At 40.8% G+C, this 18,225-nt stretch overlaps 1 protein-coding gene across 2 annotated transcripts in view; it reads left to right on the top strand.

The window, feature by feature from the left end:
- Positions 1-18,225, top strand: part of CPED1 (cadherin like and PC-esterase domain containing 1) — a 292,313-nt gene that overhangs the window by 265,540 nt on the left and 8,548 nt on the right. For both annotated transcript variants that reach the window (XM_079785649.1, XM_079785648.1), the window contains 4 exons: positions 867-1,087; positions 1,342-1,443; positions 1,846-1,933; positions 5,205-5,351. In XM_079785649.1, coding sequence (XP_079641775.1) covers positions 867-1,087; positions 1,342-1,443; positions 1,846-1,933; positions 5,205-5,351 — 558 coding nt within the window. The remainder of the gene's footprint in view (positions 1-866; positions 1,088-1,341; positions 1,444-1,845; positions 1,934-5,204; positions 5,352-18,225) is intronic.

The following is an 18,225-nucleotide window of genomic DNA, read 5'->3' as shown; positions in this document are numbered from 1 at the left end:
TAAATGGCTGTTCAGAAAAGCAGATCCTAGTCCTGTGGCTTTTTCTCAAGTAGTGGCATGACCTCCTCTGAGCTATGTAACCTCCGTGGATTCCAAATTTGCTCATCTACACTAATAAAAGAGAAACATGCAAATTGACCATCACTCCACTACGCCCACCAGCCAATCAGGAGGGAATATGCAAATTAGAAGGACAAAGATGGCACCGCCAAGCTGCTCCAGGTGCGGAGTGGCCAGGCGGGGCAGGACGCCTGCTATGAGAGGGGGGGGGGGGCAGAGGCAGCACTCCGGCCGCAGTGAAGACGAAGACTGCAGACTCCAGAGTCTGCAACGAAGACGAAGATGGCAGACTCTGGCTGGAGCCTGCAGCAAAGGTGGCAGACTCTGGCTGGAGCGAAGGCCTGGGTCCCGGGTGCCGGAGGAAAACCATTGCTGAAGCCAAGGGAAGGAAGGCCTATTGCACGAATCTCTTCATGCAACAGGCCTCTAGTGTATGCAGTAAAAAGTGATTGGAAAATCTCTAAGTATTCTTCTAGCGCTAAACTTCTTTGTGCCTATTTGAATCAATAAAACTTGTTAAGTTGATTAGATGAGAAAGTAAAGATAGGGGAGACAGAGAATTTGAACATGAAATGAGAAGCTTTAAACTTATTAGTGTGTCAGTAGATTGTCATTCTAGGAATATGGAAAAGAAAAATAAACAGGTTTGGGGAAAATATAATGAATGTCATTTCTAACAGTTTGAAGGGCTGTCCTTTAAACACATAGACATGTGGGTTTATGAATATTCAACAAAGTATTTTATATTATATCCTGCACCATGTACACATCATATTTGAAAGCAAATTTTTTTTTTTAATTTATAGATTCTTTTCATTGGCGATTCAACCAACAGAGGGATGATGTACTATCTGATTGAAAGACTGAACGAAACCTTGCAGGAATGGCAGAAGGTGCATGGCACTAAGTTCTACCACAATGTCAATGGTGGGAAGACTTTGATCAGTTATTCCTACTATCCTCAGTTCTGGATAAGCCCTTCATTGAGACCAACGTTTGAAAAGGCCCTTGAGCATCTCTTGCAAAGGTACAATGGAACTATTGAGAAGAGCACAGTGCCACAACGCACTTGTTTTTTACTAGTGGTCATAATTGCCCACCCTATATCAAAGGTGCTGAAAAGCGTAAAGCAAGTAATGTGGCTGAAAACGAGTTGGAAATGACAAAGAGGTCCTGTGATCAGGATGTCAGATATGGTTCAATGAAATGTGAGGCAATGCTGTTAAAATATTTACCATCTGTTTCAAGGCAACATGTGTTGTTTTTCTTTCTGGATTTCAGATCACGTCCTCTGGAGAATTCGGGCCAGACTGTATTGGTCGTTGGTGGTGTTCAGTGGCTTAATTCCAATCATCTGCAAATTATTCACAAGGTTCTGAAGAGGTACCTTTCTGTAACAGTAATTGTCATTAGGATTCTAAGTTTAAAAAATTACTCTTGATTTGATGGAATTTTATCAAGATTTTATTTAAAGACCAACTTGTTTAGAATTAAGTAAGTACTTAAAGTCTTGTTTAAAATATTTCAAAATACCTTTGTATCCAATCACAAGATGGCTCTTCAGTATCCAAATTTACATTAACTACAGACCAAAACATGCCCACTGACATGTAAAACTCTATCCACACAAAAAAATGAACATACATCAAATCTATAAAATGAGAAATTAGTCCTATCTTGCCAATTACCACATTCTAAAGAACTTTCATGTATTTGTTTATGTAAACATGATTGTCTAGAAATATAATTGATGTTCTTGACTTTAGAATTCTAATTATTTCACAGAGAAAATTTACTCAATATCCTTGTGATCATCAAAACTTTGGGAATCGGATTTCATCTGCCAGTGGATGGAGTGCATTTCTTAACACAGGTAAGGCCATTTCGCCCAGGCTGTGTGAACTTCATGCTTCCTATCTTTGTTGATGTCTGAAAAGGACTGAAAGGCACCACATTATATTCAGCAACCTTTATAAAAATCAAGGGAGATAATATACTTATGGATTATGATTTTAAATCAGAATTATTCCTGGAGATAAGGAGCCCATAACCCATGTGTGTTGTACATACTTTGAGTTCATAAAAGAAGAGAGGGGGTGCCAAACCATGAGAAAGTAAGAACTGAGGGTAGATGAGAGAGATTGTGCTTTAGGTATCTCCTTACCCTACTAACGTTTCATACACCTTTGGCGGCTCACGCTGAAACCACACATGAAATTGTCAGTATCAATGAATACTTTGGGAAAGGGTGGCTTTTTTGAAGATGATGTCTGGCTGATTGCTTTAAAAATCATCTTGGAAGTAGTATCATTAGTAGTATAACTCTGGCTAGAGAGTCATAAATGAAAGGAGTTAGAGGCCTCTGACCAGTTCTTATAGAATGTAGTAAATTAGTCTCAACACTGAATTGAAGTCTCAGAAAAGAACAGAAAGACATCTGTAGGTAAAGGAACCAGCTGTTCTTGTTCAAGCCAGGAGAATTCTTGGCAGTGGGGTTTGTGTGTGATTGCTCTGGGGAGGTTAGGAGCACGGGGAATTGGGGAGACAGTAAGCTGTCCATTAAATACATAAGCCGAGTGAGATTTACTTTTGTGTCAATGGTGAGTGCTCCTAGCTTTCCCCAGCACATATTACACAACCCCCCGCCCCTTTCTTGAAACTATGCCTGCATAGATGCCAGTTCTGTGATACCAAAGCAGGAGAACTGGTAGAAAGTGGCCCAAGTAGAGCCTCCAAATTCATCTCCTTGGAGTTAGGATGGGCTAAGGGGTTGAGATATTTAGTATCTGGGGTAGCTGAAGAGTTTTAGACTGTTGAGGATTAGAAGAGGGATCCTTTGATAATTTGTGCGATAGGTTATGAGTGGAATCTCCTTTACTGTTATCTGAAAACTATAGGTCAATATTGCAACTCCTTATTGAGGACTCTGGTAGCTCTATTTTGCTTCTTTGACTGCAGCTCTTAACAGCAACTGGAGTTCTGTTGCTGCTGCTTATATTTAGTTTGTTAAGTTAGAATCAGTTCATCTTGGCAGACAGCAAACATTTCTTCAGCACTTACTATGTACCAGACATCGTGTTAAACATTATGCCTCCCCCTCGGCTTTGATGGTGTTTATCAGTCCTTTAAAACTGAGTAAAGACAAAAGGAAAGGAAAGACAAAAGGTGGGGGAAACAATAGAATGAAAGAGATAATAGCAATGGAAGCAGAAAATAAATTTGAACTCCTCATCATATGCTTGCATGGCTTTTCAGGATTGGGCCTCTGCTTTCCTCTGTAGAGGAAATTTCATTGTGTAAATATCTGTGTTTTCCGACGGTCTTGACCCACAGGTTGAGAACTGCTAGCAGGGTCGCCTAAGACCGTCGGAAAACACAGGTATTTACATTACGATTCATAACAGTAGCAAAATTACAGTTATGAAGTAGCAACGAAAATAATTTTATGGTTGGGGGTCACCACAACATGAGGAACTATATTAAAGGGTCGCGGCATTAGGAAGGTTGAGAACCACTGCCCTAGTGGGATCCACAAAGCCTCTGTTTCAACCACATCACTCTTCTATAGGTGTTGATCCCTGTTAGTCTCCTGCATGCAAATTTCCATCTAATTGTCTATTTCCCAGAGAACCGACCTTTCTCTAGACACTGCTTGCTCTAAAGTTCCATGTATCCTTCATAATTAGACATATTAGAGTTGAGAAAATGCTTGTACTAGACAAGAAAAAGCCCGAGGATCATTTTTCATGTGACAGCACAGACAAAATTCACATCTGTCTCCTTTCCTTCATATTTCTTCTTTATGAACCTTTGCTATTCATGATCTTTCTTTTGGGGGAAACACTCTTCTTTGAATGTCACATAAAAATAATTATGTGAGCACAGTGGAGATAGAAAATTAGACGTATTTGTACTGCTTTTACTTTGCGGTTGGATTAACTAAAGCAAGCAATTTGCATTTTTACACGGAGAATGAAAATAATTTTTGTTCTTTAGAAAAGTCAGAGAGAGTGCAATTCCCTCTCTTTGTCAGAATGGGTTTGCCAAGAAACAGACACTAAGATGGGGTGAGCAGAAGAAGGGGGGTTAGAGGGAGAGCGCCTGGGAAGAATAAAGGGAAGAGGAGTAGGCAGGAAGACTTTCAGACAACAGCACCCAATGCATACCACTCAATCTTGCACCAAATGTTTTGTAGTCCACTATGTATTGGGACCTGTGTTTGGGTGTAATGAGTCTGACATGAAGGGTGTGGAAGAAGGAGGAAGAGACTCAGACGACAGGTCAGTCTGAGAAAATGTTGGCCAAGCCGATGAGGAATCCTGAGCTAGGGTAGAGGAGGAGTTCCTCCTCTTGACAGTAGACCTGAACTAGAACTCCAGCCTTAGACATGGGACGGAAGGAGGGAGAGGGGGAGGGATATGACCCAGAAGCAGCAGGACTCACTTCTGCTGCTCCTAGAAGCACATTCCTCCCCTCCCTCTCCACCCCCCACTGGCAGTCCTGACTCTGCTCAGGAGTCACCTCTCCAAGCCTCTCTGTCCAGCTGTCCCCTTGCACCTGGCAGAGCTATTCCCTTTTCCCTACTAGCCAGAGCCTGGTGGGTTTGCCTGCAATGAAAGACTTAGTAAATGTATGCATGTCTTTCCCCTATTAGAATGTAATGTCTTAAGATCAGGGCCCATGATTTACTAATTCTTGTATTCCTGTCCCTCAGCACAGAGCTAAGCACAAAACATATACTAATTAATATTCAAATGAATAAAAATCCAAATAGATGGGGATAACATTTGTGATTTCAAATCTTGGCTTTTAAATGGAGAATTTTAGAGACTTCAAAGGATCTTTATGGGCAAAACAAAACAAAACAAAAAACCCGAACGAGTTTTTATGGTAGGGAAAGTTCTAAACTGTATGTCACTGTACATATTTATGTATTGCTGTTTTATACATACACAGGTGTTTACACTTATATTTTGAATAAAAAATTAGAACACCTCTTTATTTAAGAAATATAGGTAAAATTAATTATCTCAAAATAAGACCAATCTGTAGAAAAGATGCCCTTTACACAATTTCTGTCTGATTTAGTAAATCGTAAACAATGCTCTTAATAAAAATTCTCATTCTTCTGCTTTGCAATACAGAGGGAACTTCAGAACTTATGGAAAGAAAATGTGATTATTCTGGACACTGCCAAAAAGTATGGCTACGAAGTGGTTGACACCTTCACTATAACCATGGGGCGCTACAAAGAGTTTCTGCAGGGAGCCTGTGGGTGCCATTTCCATGAGGTATTTATTCTGGCTCTCTGACTTTTTTAGCTTTTGATTTATTTTAATTTTTCATTGTGTTTTTAATAGCATCGTCAGTCTTATTTTACATTAAAAACTATGTCAGGAGGAGATGAGATGATTTGTTCATCACTCAGCTGAAGCATGTGGTAATCACAACCCAAGGCTCTGCAAAATGAGGTGTTTTTAAAAAATTGTGTTTGCATAGATACTTGGAAACTGGCATCTCAGGTCAATGCAAGGAGATGGCAACCTGGAGAGCACCTGCCTGTCTAAAAGACGCTGAGCCTTCCCTGAGGAATGGTGACCCAAAATGTGGCAGATTCCTTGGATCTGGAGGCAGCTTGAGGATCCAGAGTATTTAATATGATAACTAACGAATGATCTTCCTCCTTTGAGTAGTCAATGCACAAGAGGGCCTATCTTTTGACTAATTTTCCCCCCAGTGGTGAAAATTATGTTATTTGTAATAAGTAATTAAATAGGCTTAGCTGACACGGTGATAATAGAAAATAATTTTATCCTTTTCCCCTTGTCCTTTCAAATCCCCCTATGGATTATTACCTCCCTACCTCTTGAATAAATTCTTGGTAAATCCCATAACTTGAAAACCACTTTCAGATAACCAAAGGACCCCCATCATTTTCAGGCACAAAAGAATATCACTTCAATACTAAAATTGCCCAGGCCTGTGTTTATGCCCACGTAACATGATTTCCTTCCCCCAGCTTAGACCTGCCTCATCTTGAAAGCCTGAAATAGGGGAGAGGGAGCCAGGGACTTCTTTCCTATTTCCCTACTCTTCTTCTCCCACCCCTCTTCACTGGGTCAGGTTAGGGAGGACATATTAAGGGCAACAGAAGTCTTACTTGACTAGCATAAGCATAATCATCAATGTGCTCTCTGGGGATAGAATGCTAATTCCTTTTTAGGGTGCTTTGGTGCACTTTCTTGAAGACAGCTCCTACTGGGCCCCCCAGAGATAACTTCCTGGGTAAAGGCCAATCCCACTCACTGCTGCATTCCTGCCTTGGCTCTTTGACTTCCAATTGCCCATCGTTCTGTTGGCGGGGGGGCGGAGGGGGTTCACATTGCCCCTCTAGGCATCCTCTTGGAAGATATTCAAAATGGCACTGGGCTCGCTATATTCAGTTGCCCAGATTTGGTCCACAAGAAACACCCATGCATCCTTGCTCAGCTGTTGTTAGAAATATAGTTAGCTCCAGGTCAGCCCTCTCTCTGTTTCTCGCTCTTTCTTGCTCTCACTTTCACTTCCACTCTTCCTCTCTCACTTTCTCTGCTACAGGGAAGCTGAACTTTAGCCAGTGTCTTATCCCAGTTCTAATGCACTCCAATCCCCAACATGTCCATCTCTCCAAGTTGATCTCTTGACACCCCATCTCACTTAGCTTAGAGCAAGGCTGGAGGAGCTCCCCAGAGGGAAGAAGACCACAAAGTATTTGGAAAACTTCTCACATAGAGTTTCTCACTCTTCATCTTCATTTCCCAGTTCTTTTCATGAAACAAGTGTTTATGAAACCAGATGCTGTCCACACTTTTGCATGTTTTGCATATATTGTCCAGACATTGCTTTGGAATGTGAAGTTACGTGGCTACTGTTGTTCGCTCTGGGTCTCAGGAGCTTCCGCTGAAACTGTGAAGGAGAGTTTCTCATTTGACCATCCTGTCAGATATTGATTCACTCGTGGGTTGTTGTTTTTTCTTGCATGGCCTCCTTTGTAAACCAGAATGCAGTCATTAGTGAGTTGACTAGTGAGATGATAATTAAAGGTTTCTTCTGATCCTATCTTTCAGCCATAAGATGACTGTCAGAATCTATCCTGGTCCTCAGGTTTTATGAATACCCAAAAGTTATTGACACGGCATTGTATGCTCTATTAATGGGTTCATGTTATATTTTCATATGACAAATGGAACTGCATCTCAGAGAAATGAGCTCCTGCACCCACAATAGAAATCATTTTGAGTTTTTATCTAGCAACATGGAGCTTGGCCATGTGGATGCAGACCAGATTTTAAGCTGTAGGACACTGTGTGTCTACTCATTTCTTCCGTAAGAAAATATAACACTCTTTGGGTGCCTATCCTAATTTGCAAAATGTCAAGACTTAGAAATACAAGAGCAGGCAGCCTGAAAGAAGAAGAAACAATGAACTTGTATCGGAGACAGCCCGGTATCAGAGTTGGTGACAAAAACAAGCCAATAGTTGCCAAACTTGCAGAAAATGGGGACTTTGAAAGATGATACACAGATAATTTTGGGGTTGTTTTTTGTGTGTGTGTGTTGTTGTTGTTTTTGTGGGGTTTTTTTTGTCTCTTTTAGGAGAGATTCATTTATTTTTGTATAATATGCCTTCAATTAGTATTTGGGGTGAGGATACCTGTTTTTCCTTTTTCAGCCTTATGCTTCTAAAAAGAAGTCCCCCCCCCCCCGAATGATTTCTAGCATGGTTCTAATTAAAATCATGCCCTTCCCACATGATTGCATTACATGTATCTCCTGCTACAGCAACAAGAGGTTGATACTAATAGTCATGGAATTAGAGAAGTACAAAAAAGACTCTCTGAACCATCAGAGCTAGAAAATTGGCTTGTAATCATTACTAAAACACCATTATTAATTGCATAACAATGACTTAAGCATGCCAGGTAAAATTATTTAACTTATCTGATTTTATGATGTTTTTGTGTTCAGATATCACGTACAAATTCTTTTTTCTTAAACCCTATTTTTCATGTATGCTGTCTTCGAAGCAGGCTATCTAGGTATGCCCCAAATTATCTCAGTTGATTCTGGAGCATGTTATCCATTCCGAAGTTTCCATGTTTGAGAAGAAATACTTCTAAGAGCATTTGCTTTTCTAGTTACCACACAGACCTGATATGATTGTCTTTCTCAAATGACTCCCTTCATCACAAAGTCTCAAAGCTCTTTCATCACTTGGGCATACTTGTTGCTTAACTTTTGAACAATTTGTACCACTTATACTTCAGGAAGTTGCTAGTGCTGACACAGATGTTTTATAATCTTTCTAAACCGTCACCCAACATCTTAAATCACTGTTAGCTTATTATAAACAATTAATAAAATTCTAAAGCTTCTTGCAAAGAATGGTGTGATGATAAATGTAACAAGCCAGAAAACAGTAGGTTATTGGTCTCATGCAAAATGTGTTAAAGGGTAGAAATTTATTAATAACAACCATTTTTTCCTCTGTGCTCATCTAATGAGCTGGCAAAGAAAGTTGTCATATAGTAATCAAAAGAATTAAAATCAGCTGTAAGAAACCCCAAAGAATTTCAGTTTGAGAGCCTTGTATCTGCTGGTGTTTAATTAAAACATTCTCACAATCAATTCACAGACACCTGAGAAGGATTGGTATAACCTTCACAGCAAAATGTGAATGTGACCTCTTTGATTTGTGGTGAGAATTCGAGCATAGACATAACAAGACTACTCCAGTGGTCTCTTGTTGCTATGGGTGAGATTAAAGGGTCTGGGCATCTCTTTCATCTGTCAAGGCACCAAAAGAGAATACATTGCCACCACACATCTATAAACAATTTCCCAACTGGTGTGCATCAGTTTTGACTAACATGGTCCCGCAAATGAGAAAAGCAGGTATATCTCTTCATGGGTAGAGATGGAATTTTGTTTTCTCAATGTTTATGCAGGGCAACAAACAGGATCCAGGTAGCTCTTGCCCAACAGTGGTTTTGGATGGCCTTTAGTTATGTGGCAAATATCTACTGTCAACAAGACAAAACCTGGAAAGGATACAAAACTATTATCAGCCCAAATTTAGCTGCAGAAGGGGAAAATCCGCAACTAATTATTATGTGACTAGAGGCCCAGTGCACGAATTTGTGCTCCAGTGGGGTTCCCTCAGCCTGGCCTGCAGGATCGGGCTGAAACCAGCTCTCCAACATCTCCCGAGGGGTCCTGAATTGTGAGAGGGTGCAGGCCAGGCTGAGGGACCCCACTGGTGCACGATTGGGGTCAGGGACAAGGTAGGTTGGCCAGCAGGGAAGGGACTGCAGGAGGGCTCCAGCATGTGTCTGGCCTGTCTTGCTCAGTCCTGATTGGCCAGACACCAGCAGCAAGCTAACCTACTGGTCGGAGTGTCTGCCCCCTGGTGGTCAGTGCACATCATAGCAAGCGGTTGAGTGGCCTTAGCATATCATTAGCATATTACGCTTTGATTGGTTGAACGGCCGACCAGTTGACCAGACACTTAGCATGTTAGGCTTTTATTATATAGGATTATTAATTAGTCTAATCCAGCAATTTTCCCAAACTTTTTCATCTCGTGGCACACATAAATTAATTACTGAAATTCTGCGGCACACCAAAAATACATTTTTTTTTTGCTGATATGACAAAATAATGTGTATAATTTTGATTCATTGTGCTGGCTATTGTTATTTTTCAATTGACAATCTAAGAGAAAAGAAGTCAGTGCCCCTGACTAAATAATAAGGTATTGCATGCTTTGAAATTTCTTGTGGCATGCTGGTTGAAAATCACTGGTCATATTTCAGTTGTATAGAGTTTATATGATATCTCTGTTTTCTGGCAGATAGAGCTACAGCTTTTGACTCAGCAAAAAAAAAAAAAAAAAAAATCAAAACAAAACAAACCCTCTGGCATCACTCCCAGCTCTCACACCTGCAGATTGCCTTTGATTCTGGCACCATGGAAAGAAGAAGAGGTTTTCAGTTCTTTGTCAGAGATAATTTTTCATCATTATTTAATCTTTATTTTATACTCATTATTTAATATTTAATATATATATATATATATGTATATATATATATATATATATATCTTTATTGATTTCAGAGAGGAAGGGAGAGAGAGAAACATCAATAATGAGAGAGAATCACTGATTGGCTGCCTCCTGCACACTCCCTACTGGGGATTGAGCCTGGAACCTGGGCATATGCCCTGACCGGGAATGAAACCATGACCTCCTGGTTCATAGGTCGATGCCCAACCACTTAGCCAAGCCGGCTGGGCATCATTATTTAATCTTAATTACTAGTAAGTAAACAAAAGCTTATCTGGCCTAGAAATGTTTTCTTTCTGTATTATGGGCCTAAAGCTTTTCTCTTTGTACTTCAGACTTTAAAAGTTTGTCATAAACATAATGAAGAAAAAGCCTTTAAATTTATCTATCTAAAAAATACTGAAATAATGACTTTTAGAGAAAAAAGAACAACTGATCCAGATAGAGTTATCTTATTTATATAGCAGATGCCAGACTTTAACTACAGCATGGCTATTTTTAATAAATTCGTACACTGTAATGACAATTTAATTCATCATCTTTTTTGGTGTCTGTGTAAACATCGTATTAACTGCTATAAACTGAGCCAGGAGAAATTCCCATTAGCATCTCAAACTAAACATGTCCCCAAAGAAAGAATTAATATTCTAATTTATTCTGTTGTGCTGTCATTTACAAACCAGACTCATCCTTCATTCCTCCTTCTCTTTCTCCATCCCCCTAACAACCTCCAACCAGCTACTTACCAAGTGCTTTTTACCTCCTAAATATTTTTCCAAGTATTTTTTCCTACACTCTGTTCCAACTGCCTTGACCTTGTTTATTCTTTTACTTTATTATCCCATGCTTATTTTGTGTGTCCAGTTCTTGAGCTAAATAGTAGTGGTGCAAAAATAAATAAGACATACTCTCTTCCCTTGAGATAGTGTAGTTGGAGGGTCAGGCAGAAAACCCCATATTATGAAACATGTAAAATGGCATGTTAGAGATATAAGTAGGATATTGTAATAACATCAAGAATAACCCAATCTGCCGAAACCGGTTTGGCTCAGTGGATAGAGCGTCGGCCTGCGGACTCAAGGGTCCCAGGTTCGATTCTGGTCAAGGGCATGTACCTTGGTTGCGGGCACATCCCCAGTAGGGGGTGTGCAAGAGGCAGCTGATCGATGTTTCTCTCTCATCAATGTTTCTAACGCTCTATCCCTCTCTCTTCCTCTCTGTAAAAAATCAATAAAATATATTTAAAAAAAAAAAAAAAAGAATAACCCAATCTGAGGACTGAGTGAAACTCTCCTTGAAAATTTTCCAAGTCGATTGTTAAAGAATGAGTAGACCGTAGTCAAGGTAACAGGGTGATGGTCAAAGTAGGCCATTCCAATCCTATGGGACATTGTGAACCAAAGTAGCTTTGAAATAGCCTGATGTTCTCAGGGAATCACAAGTAATCCTGTATATTGTAGAACATCCTATATAATTAAAGGGTAATATGCAAATTGTTCCTTAGACCAGAGTTCAACCAGTGGGTGGGGCCGGCCCCCCAACCGCCCTTGGATCCTCCCCCCAGCCGGCCCAGCCAGATCGGCCCCTATCTGGGCGGGTGCTGGACCCCACCCATGCATGAATTCATGCACTGGGCCTCTAGTCAATTATGAAAGGGGATTGGGAAAAGTGAACTAGGGTCCGATGATGGTAAGAGGTTAGACTTTATCCTGTAGGTGATAGAGAGCCAATGAAAGGTTTTAGAGAGTAGTGAGATAGCCATGTCTTTGTTTCAAATCTGATAACAGTGAGGAGGGAAAATCTGAAGAGGGCTCAGACAGGGAGAGAAGTTAGGAGACTTTTTTCAAAAGTCAGGTGAGAGGTGATAAAAGCTCACCCAAATAAGAACAGAGACAGCAAACATAAGGGAGAAACAGATAAATACAAGCCCTAGATCTTATCTGTGGCATGAGGGCTCCAAAAAAATACAAGATAATTCCCTCCTTAGGTGATGGATTAGCGAACTCCACGGGCAATAGAGAGAAAATAACTGGGGAGGTACCAGCTTCGGGAAAAGATGATGGATTCAGGTTTGAACATGTTGTGTTGGAGATGCCTGTGGGACATCCAGGTGAGATCTCTCACAGGCAGTTGGATATACAAGTCTGAAGCCTGAGAGACAGGGTGAGGCCAGAGATAAAAATAGATCAAGCAGAGAAAGAGAGTAGCATAAGAAGAGCTGAGGAAGAACCTTTTGGAAATGCCGACATTTAAGCAGTTTGGTGAAATAAGAGCATTTGGATTTAGACAATGAACGTTCAAGGAAACTCTAGTAGAGTGTGGTGACATGGAAAGCTCAAAAGTGAACATTTGTGAGGTTGAAATAGGGATGATGTTGTCTCATGGAATAGATAGGGTCTATTAAGATGGAATTTTTTTTTTTCTAAATATATTTTATTGATTTTTTACAGAGAGGAAGAGAGGGGGATAGAGAGTTAGAAACATTGATGACAGAGAAACATCGATCAGCTGCCTCTTGCACACCCCCTACTGGGGATGTGCCCACAACCAAGGTACATGCCCTTGACCGGAATCGAACCTGGGACCCTTGAGCCCGCAGGCCGACGCTCTATCCACTGAGCCAGACCGGTTTCGGCAAGATGGAATTTTTAACTAGTCATTGATTTTGGCATTGAGAAGGTCCTTTCTGATCAAATGAAGAGTAGTTTTGGTAAAATATTGTGGGCAGAAATTAGACTACAATAGGCTAACGAGGTATCAGGAATGAGAAAAGGGAGCTGGTAAAGCCTGTCAATAAGTAATAAATAAGAAATAGGGAAAGATATTGGAACAGAAAATGGTCTAGAGGCAGTTCATGGGCAGAGGAGGCATTGTCAATAGTAAGGAAATATTAAGACTATAGGAGGGAGTAGGGCTGTTGGAACAAGGGCCCTGAATACATAGGAGAGGACCAGGTCAAGGACACTGGTGAATAGCTGGCAGGATGTTGATTAATGAACAAGGTGAGCTGGAGGGTCTCTTCTTCCCTGGAACCTTCCCTTTCCACTACTGGAACTTATCCTTCATGCCCTACCGGGATAGTATTTCAACACTTCAAATCCGATGTTATCATTTAAAATCTTTTAATGGCTCTGTAAGTAGAGGCGTTACAGAAGTTTTCACTGCCTAACATTCCTCCTCCCCTTTTAATGGGAAAGTGATTCTAGACAGCTTTGTGTGTTTTTAAATAAAATAATTAGTGCTCATTCCATCATCTGCAAGTGAATCTTAGCCTGTTATGTGGGGTGATGATTAGAGATCAGTGCCTGGTGAGGATGAATTCATTAGCCATAAAGGAGTCCAGTGTTTTCTGAAATGATTTGCTACAAAAATCCTGTTTTAAATCCTGTCAGAGGTGGCAAGTGCCTGCCTGACAGTATTCTAAGGGGTTTGGGAAGAAGTTTAAGGGTTCCACCTAAACTTGGGAGCATCCTGTATTGAGTGGTGGTAAGACCAATTATATCAGGGTCTCTTCCGTAAGATGGATAATTAAGTGGAGGATGAACAAAGAGAGAGTCCATCACTCTGTACTGAATGAGTATGATGACTCCATGAGGCAGCTACACTTGCCAGCCGCAGCAGTACTGGAACTTAGAGTTAGTATGCCTAAGAAAAAGATGTTGACCCAGCACTATTTCATATTCTTTGAAATAAACCCTCATTTCTGGGGGGTTTGAGTACATTTCCCACTTTATGTTTTAATGTTCAAGCCTGGTGAAAACAGGACCTGTGGTTTAGGAAATACTGTATTTGCCTCCACTTAAAGGATTCTCAAATAATATTAGTATATTAAATGATCCCAGAAGCCCTACAGCAAAGAAACTGTTTAGCTCAGTTTTTCCCAAACTTCTTTGACCACAGAACCACTTTCCTTTTTTTTAAATAACTATTAACACTTCACTAAACATACTTTGGGGAAACTAGCATAAAGGATAAGGTCTAATCGTGCGTGGAGTATACAGATTGGCCACAAGCATTTATCTTTTCTTCTACTTGAAACTCCACCAAAAGGCTTCTAAAAACATAAAGATATTCAACACACACCCCCAAAAAAGACATCCTAAGAAATAACTCATAACAGATAAAAAATCCAAGTTCAATTTAGGAAGTTTGACTTAGCCTGCGAAGGAAGTTATCCTGCAAAGGGTCTTGAGAGAAGAAACACCAGTGAGAGATGCAACACAGATGCTCTGAATGGCTAGACCTGAAGGAGCCCCGCCCTGAGGAAGGCAGGCAGGGGTGAGGCCCAGGTCGGCAAAGAACAGGTTAAAAGTCTGTATGCAAAATTGGTGGACCCCTCACCCCTCACCCCACCCGTGCAGTCAAGAACCTACATCCGTACACATCATTTCCTTTAAAATTGAACAGCAGAGTCTGGGCTCCGAAACACAGGTAGAGTAAAGACACATGAATCTGGAGGCTGGAAGCAGAAAGATGAAAATGAAAGTTGGCACTGGAAGGGCGGAACCCCTCAACTTCTTCCCAAACCCCTAGAATACTGGCGGACAGGCACATGCCACCTCAGACAGGAGGCACCAGAGTAGGGCTGAGCAGAGCCCTACAGTGAAGCCAGCAGTTGCAAACATGGGCCCACACACACTGTTTCTAAGTCACATGTTAGTGCCACATTCTTCGATAAAAAGTCTAAGGTTAAGAGAGATAGATGGAAACAAATACCTGTGAGTTCAGATCAAATTGATTCCAAGACCCAAGACGCAACATCTAAATAGAGCAGGGTAGCAACTTAGCTTAGGATCCATCAGACTACTGAAGGCCATCCAAATAGTATTAAGAATTCACTGATATTAATATTCAGCCACTTAGGAAAATGAGTTTAAAACAGGGGCGTTCCTTTCTGGGGAACTGCATAGGAGTACAAGGTAGAACCAGCAGTTTAACACTAAATCAGTAAACTGCTGGTTTGTAGCTCCTTATAATCAACCTCCCCACGTCAGAGCAGAATTTGTTCCCAGACCTGGGAACTGAGGTGTGTCTAGAGACAGGATTTAAAAGGGCTCAGCTGCCAGAGTAAGAAGACTTGGAGATTTGGAGGGAGGGTGCAAATCTGGAAATACCAAGAACAAGAACAAAAAAAAACATCATTCCTAAAGAAAACTTTTGTCCTTCCCTCTAATCCTCAGCATCTTTGACCCATTCCGAGTTGGACTCCCTTCAGTCAGAGCATAGCTTATTTCATGTGGCCATACTTAATTAAATATTTGGGGGGTGGTGAAATGAATGAATTCTTTATCTTAAAAAAATTTCATGATTTCATGAAATGGAATTATGAATGACAAGGACGGGCTTCTAGCTATTGCTCATCCTTTTATTTTTTTACTCCATTTCTGTGAATTCTTAGGCTACTCTTTGAACTGGCCATAAGTTTGTGACTGGATCTTAGATGGAATATCCTGCCTGCAGAATGACTACACCAAGTACAGAGGACTTCAATTATAGACATTTATCTGAAAAGTCTGCATTACCATTCTGCCTGGTCAATGTCATGTTTTCCAACCTTAGGAAGCCATAACCCTCATTCCTCTTCGGATCCCACTCGGGATTGTGAAACATGCCTGTAATCAGAACATCTCCCCTAATCCCGTCTAGAAAGATTTTGGAACATTTGCACCGCGGAACATTGTTTCCTATTTTGTTCTGTGGCTCTGGAACCACATCAGAAGTTCCTTGGGTGTTATTCAGGTCAAGATCAGTTTTAGCAAAGGTATTTGCCTGTAATCTGCCTGACACTTTTCCAGCTCACCGAGCTTCCCGTGTCTGCACTGGCTTTTTGAAAATTCAAAGTTATTGCAGTGCAGCAATTACTTGACATGGTCATACGTTCATTCTGATGAGTATGTACGTGAAATCCATTTTGAAAGTTGATGTTACATGCCTCTAGCAGTAAAAGTTGCAAGGTTACTTTTGTTGTGTAGTTTATTACAGTTTTTCTTTTGTTTCAGAAGTCTTACAATAGCCATTGGACAAAACCAGTCAAGTTGAATTGTGGCCATTTGTATGCCTTCTAAAAGGTCTGTGTCCCCAAGTCCTTAATTATGTAGAGATGTGGAAATAGCTACCACCATAAACTGGGAGATCTTTAGCATATAAGAAACCTATGAAAATATAAAATTTACTTCTATATCCAAAATCACAGAATTTCAATTCTTATTACACTGAGTCATAGAAAAATTTGATCATCTACATATCCTGTAATATCTTACATTTACATAACCTGATTTCAGCTCCAAAATTACTCTTTTCTAAGTTTCTATAACTAATATATTAAAATATATCACTGTTTTGAAATGCTGTCTTCTTCCCTTGAAAGTCTATTTCCACATGAAACAATCGGAACTTGAACATTGCTGTGAGAAATATTTTATTATTGCACCCATACTTGTTATTATAAAATGGTGCTGACCTAAGAGTTTATCACACTTTCTGGAGAACAACTGGCCTTCACTATCTCTCCCTAATTTTAAGTATAATTTGACACAGTAAATTCAAAAAGAAAAAAAAAAAAAACCAACAACAAAAAACTAAAGACAAGAGGTTACTATGGATTGTTTTAAGTGGCAAAATAATGTCATTTAACACTAATTAAAATAATGTAAACATTTCCAAATCCCATATCCTATCTAATAAAGAGGGAACATGCTAATTGACTGCCACACCCTCAAAGATGGCGGTGCCCACAGCCACAAGATGGCGGCGCCCAGTCCCCTCAGCCCCACCGGGGCAGCAGGCGCAAGGCACGGCTGGACCCACCCCCAGGAGGGTCTGGCCACTCCACGCACCTGCCTCAGGAGACCCCCAGTTCCCTCAGCCCTTCAGCCGCCCAGGGCTGGCCTGAGGTGCAGACAAGCCTTGGATGTCGGCTGCCCAGCCACCCAGGGCTGACCGAGGCTCAGGTAACCAGGGCCACCTGAGGCTTGCGCTGCCAGCAGTGGCAGCAGCAGAGGTATGATGGAGTGTCACTTTCCCCTGTGAGAGGGGGCAGGCCAGGCTGAGGGACCCCCTTGCTCCAGTGCATGAATTTTCATGCACCGGGCCTCTAGTGTACATCTAATTAATCATACGCAGTATTTCCTTATCCTATTAGGTAGGCATGACTCTTTCTCAGTGGTGAAGTTGTAAGAACCCAAATTTAGAGAGGCGTTTGGAAGTGTCAAACTATTAGAATTTGTCTCTGATTGAGGTGACCACTGTAAACAAACATCTAGAGTCTTTTGTCTCTGGTTCAAGGCCTAAATCTCTCACTGCTGCTTTCTGATGGCTCCTTTTTCATATTATTATTATTTTGCACCAGAGGTAAACTCACATTTGTATTACTAACAGCTCTCTTTCAAAGCCACATTCTAGTTGACACTTTAGTTGGACTTTAATAATCCCAAATGGTCCTCTGATTTGGGGAAGGGCCCAAATGGGCACATTTCCACCCATGAGATCAAAGGAGAGAAGCAAGCAGCTCTCTATTGTCCAGGTATCAAACACTTTCCACTGGCATAACTTTTCCAAGCCCTAAAAGTACAGCTTCCTCCTTCTCCTCCACTTTAGAGCCTCTAAAATAAGGTAATATTCTGAAACTCAGATATAGCCGTGTGGCACCAATGCTGGACACTGAGTTTTACAAATAAGTTCAAAGAGCTAATAGCCATGTGAGGAGATTATCGTGCCTGTCATAAATCAGCACAAAGTCTTTTTCATGTGCGAAGGAACTATTCATCGCATGGAAACAGCCCTGTGCCTGACCTTGGGAGCGAGTCTCAGACAATGTCATTGAAGTCATTTCATTCTAGTTCTTACTTCGAGTATCTCAGACATGTGTCTTTATATAGTCCCCTTAGGGGTACGGACCATGTCTGAATTTCTCCATGTGTTTCCCAATGCAGAGAACTCTGGAGATTAAAGCATGGATATTATCTGGAAAATGATACCATTAAATTTTAACGTTTTAAGACACAGCATCATCTTGCTTCTCTTCTACTCTTTCTTTATTATAAGGGATTACATGAATTCTTGCT

This window comes from Cnephaeus nilssonii (assembly GCF_951640355.1).
Source record: "Cnephaeus nilssonii genome assembly, chromosome: 12".
Classification (NCBI taxonomy): Eukaryota; Metazoa; Chordata; class Mammalia; order Chiroptera; family Vespertilionidae; genus Cnephaeus; species Cnephaeus nilssonii.
The sequence above is the reverse complement of the archived record's forward strand: the minus strand, read 5'-3'. Positions and strand labels throughout refer to the sequence as shown.